Genomic DNA, 1,903 nt, shown 5'->3' with positions numbered 1-1,903 from the left:
ATATATATATATATATATATATATATATATATATGCATATTTATGCATATTTATGTATATATATATATATGCATATTTATGCATATTTATGTATATATATATGCATATTTATGCATATGTATATATATGCATATTTATGCATATGTATATACATGCATACTTATGCATATGTATATATATGCATATTTATGCATATGTATATATATATATGTATGTTTATGCTTATGTTTATATATATATAAATATATATGTATGTATGTGTGTGTGTGTGCATATGTATGTGTGTGTATATGTGGGAGTATATGTGTGTGTATAAATATATGCATTAGAATAGTTGTTTAATGATAATATTTTTTTTTGTTTTCATGTGACTGGATTCTCTTCCCTTTAGCGCCCTAGCTGCAGACGGTTGTCCATTAAATGATGAAAATGCCATGTATGGCTCTATGTTGTCCCTTTTGTCAAAGCAAAGTGGGAAGAACAGCATCAAGCCAGCATTTGTTCCAAAGCCAAGTCTGCCCGAATGTTCTACTTGTATCGGAGATGAATGTGACTTGATTCTCTATGTGCAGAATAACTCTGAGAGTTCTTCTATGTTACTGATGGAGCCTTCTGTTTGTAACATGGAGATGATACAGACATTGGTAAGTACTGTTGTTTTCATGTACGAAAAACTAAGGTGTGTTTATCATGAATTTTTAGATGTGTCATTGTCACATTTATAAATTAACTCTGTACAGGGTTGTTTTCTATCAGCTGTGTCAGTGTGTATGCATGTAGGATTTAAAGAGATTGATTAATACTGAAATGTGAGTGTATCTTGTCTAATTACTGAGACCCATACACTGTTTTTAAGAAAGCAAAAACATCACATGTGATCATTGATCATTGTAGTAGGAATCAATAATTGCAATGAATAAACAGGAATAACTAACTGAAATAAAAATGTAAAAATGGACTGTGACATAAAATATTATATTGTATGATAAATTGATGAGGAGTGTGCAGGAGATATATGTTAGCTTCTAGAACAGTGATGCTAAAGTATAGATAGTTAGGATTATCAAGCTGATAGAATACTGGACAGTCAACTGTGGCATTTATGCTTGCTCTCTTGTGAGTGGAATAGCACTGTGACTCTGACCAAGGCACCAGATACCCAAATGGTCCACTTCTTAATTACTTAAACTCTTCACTTATTGACTCGACTTTCTCCCTTGTTCTTGACATTGGGCTGTCATTTTTGCCTCTTTCCAGTTCAAGCCCTGCTTCAGTATCCCCACCTCCAGCTAGTTTTGGGGTGTCCCCTCTTACCATGTGGGTTCCAGGTCAAGGACTGAAATATATTTTCCAAAGAGTAATGGAATCCCTCTCCTAGCTCTTGTTGTTCTATCACTTCACTGTTTTCTAGATAGGAGCATTGACTCTAATGAACACCATTTTCTAACCCCCTGAGAAAATGTCCCAATTTTGTCTGGCCTCTATTCTTTGACCTGTCCAGCATGGGAGGCCTTAGCAGGAGCTTGAACTCTAGTGGCATACCTCTCAGGTTCATTGAAACACACAAGGATGTCGCTATCACAGGGACTGGACTATGTGTTAGGTCTAAGGTGTGGTAACACAGTACTAGGTGTGATCATAAAGTATCGTGTCTGGTACTATAAAAAGAAAACTACAATATTAATTCAGCATTCAATCTCTGTTGAAGTAGTCTCCTTCTGAAGACGCACACTTTTCCCAGCATCATTTCCATTGATGGAAGCATTCCTGGAACTCCAGTTTCTGGGATAGCGAGCAGCTGCCTCATTGCATTCTTTTGGATTTTTTCAATGCCTTGAAATCTTGTTCCTTTCAACTGGGATTTGATTTTTGGAAAGATTCTTGACCATAATAATCTTCAAGC

General features: G+C 35.3%; 1 protein-coding gene across 1 annotated transcript in view; it reads left to right on the top strand.

Moving 5' to 3' along the window:
• The window catches only part of LOC106882148 (uncharacterized), a 60,783-nt gene that overhangs the window by 38,968 nt on the left and 19,912 nt on the right, over window positions 1-1,903 (top strand). The window contains exon 11 of the mRNA XM_052968463.1: window positions 392-644. Within this exon, the coding sequence (XP_052824423.1) occupies window positions 392-644 (253 nt within the window). The remainder of the gene's footprint in view (window positions 1-391; window positions 645-1,903) is intronic.

Source organism: Octopus bimaculoides, chromosome 6, assembly GCF_001194135.2.
Source record: "Octopus bimaculoides isolate UCB-OBI-ISO-001 chromosome 6, ASM119413v2, whole genome shotgun sequence".
Taxonomy (NCBI): domain Eukaryota; kingdom Metazoa; phylum Mollusca; class Cephalopoda; order Octopoda; family Octopodidae; genus Octopus; species Octopus bimaculoides.
The sequence above is the reverse complement of the archived record's forward strand: the minus strand, read 5'-3'. Positions and strand labels throughout refer to the sequence as shown.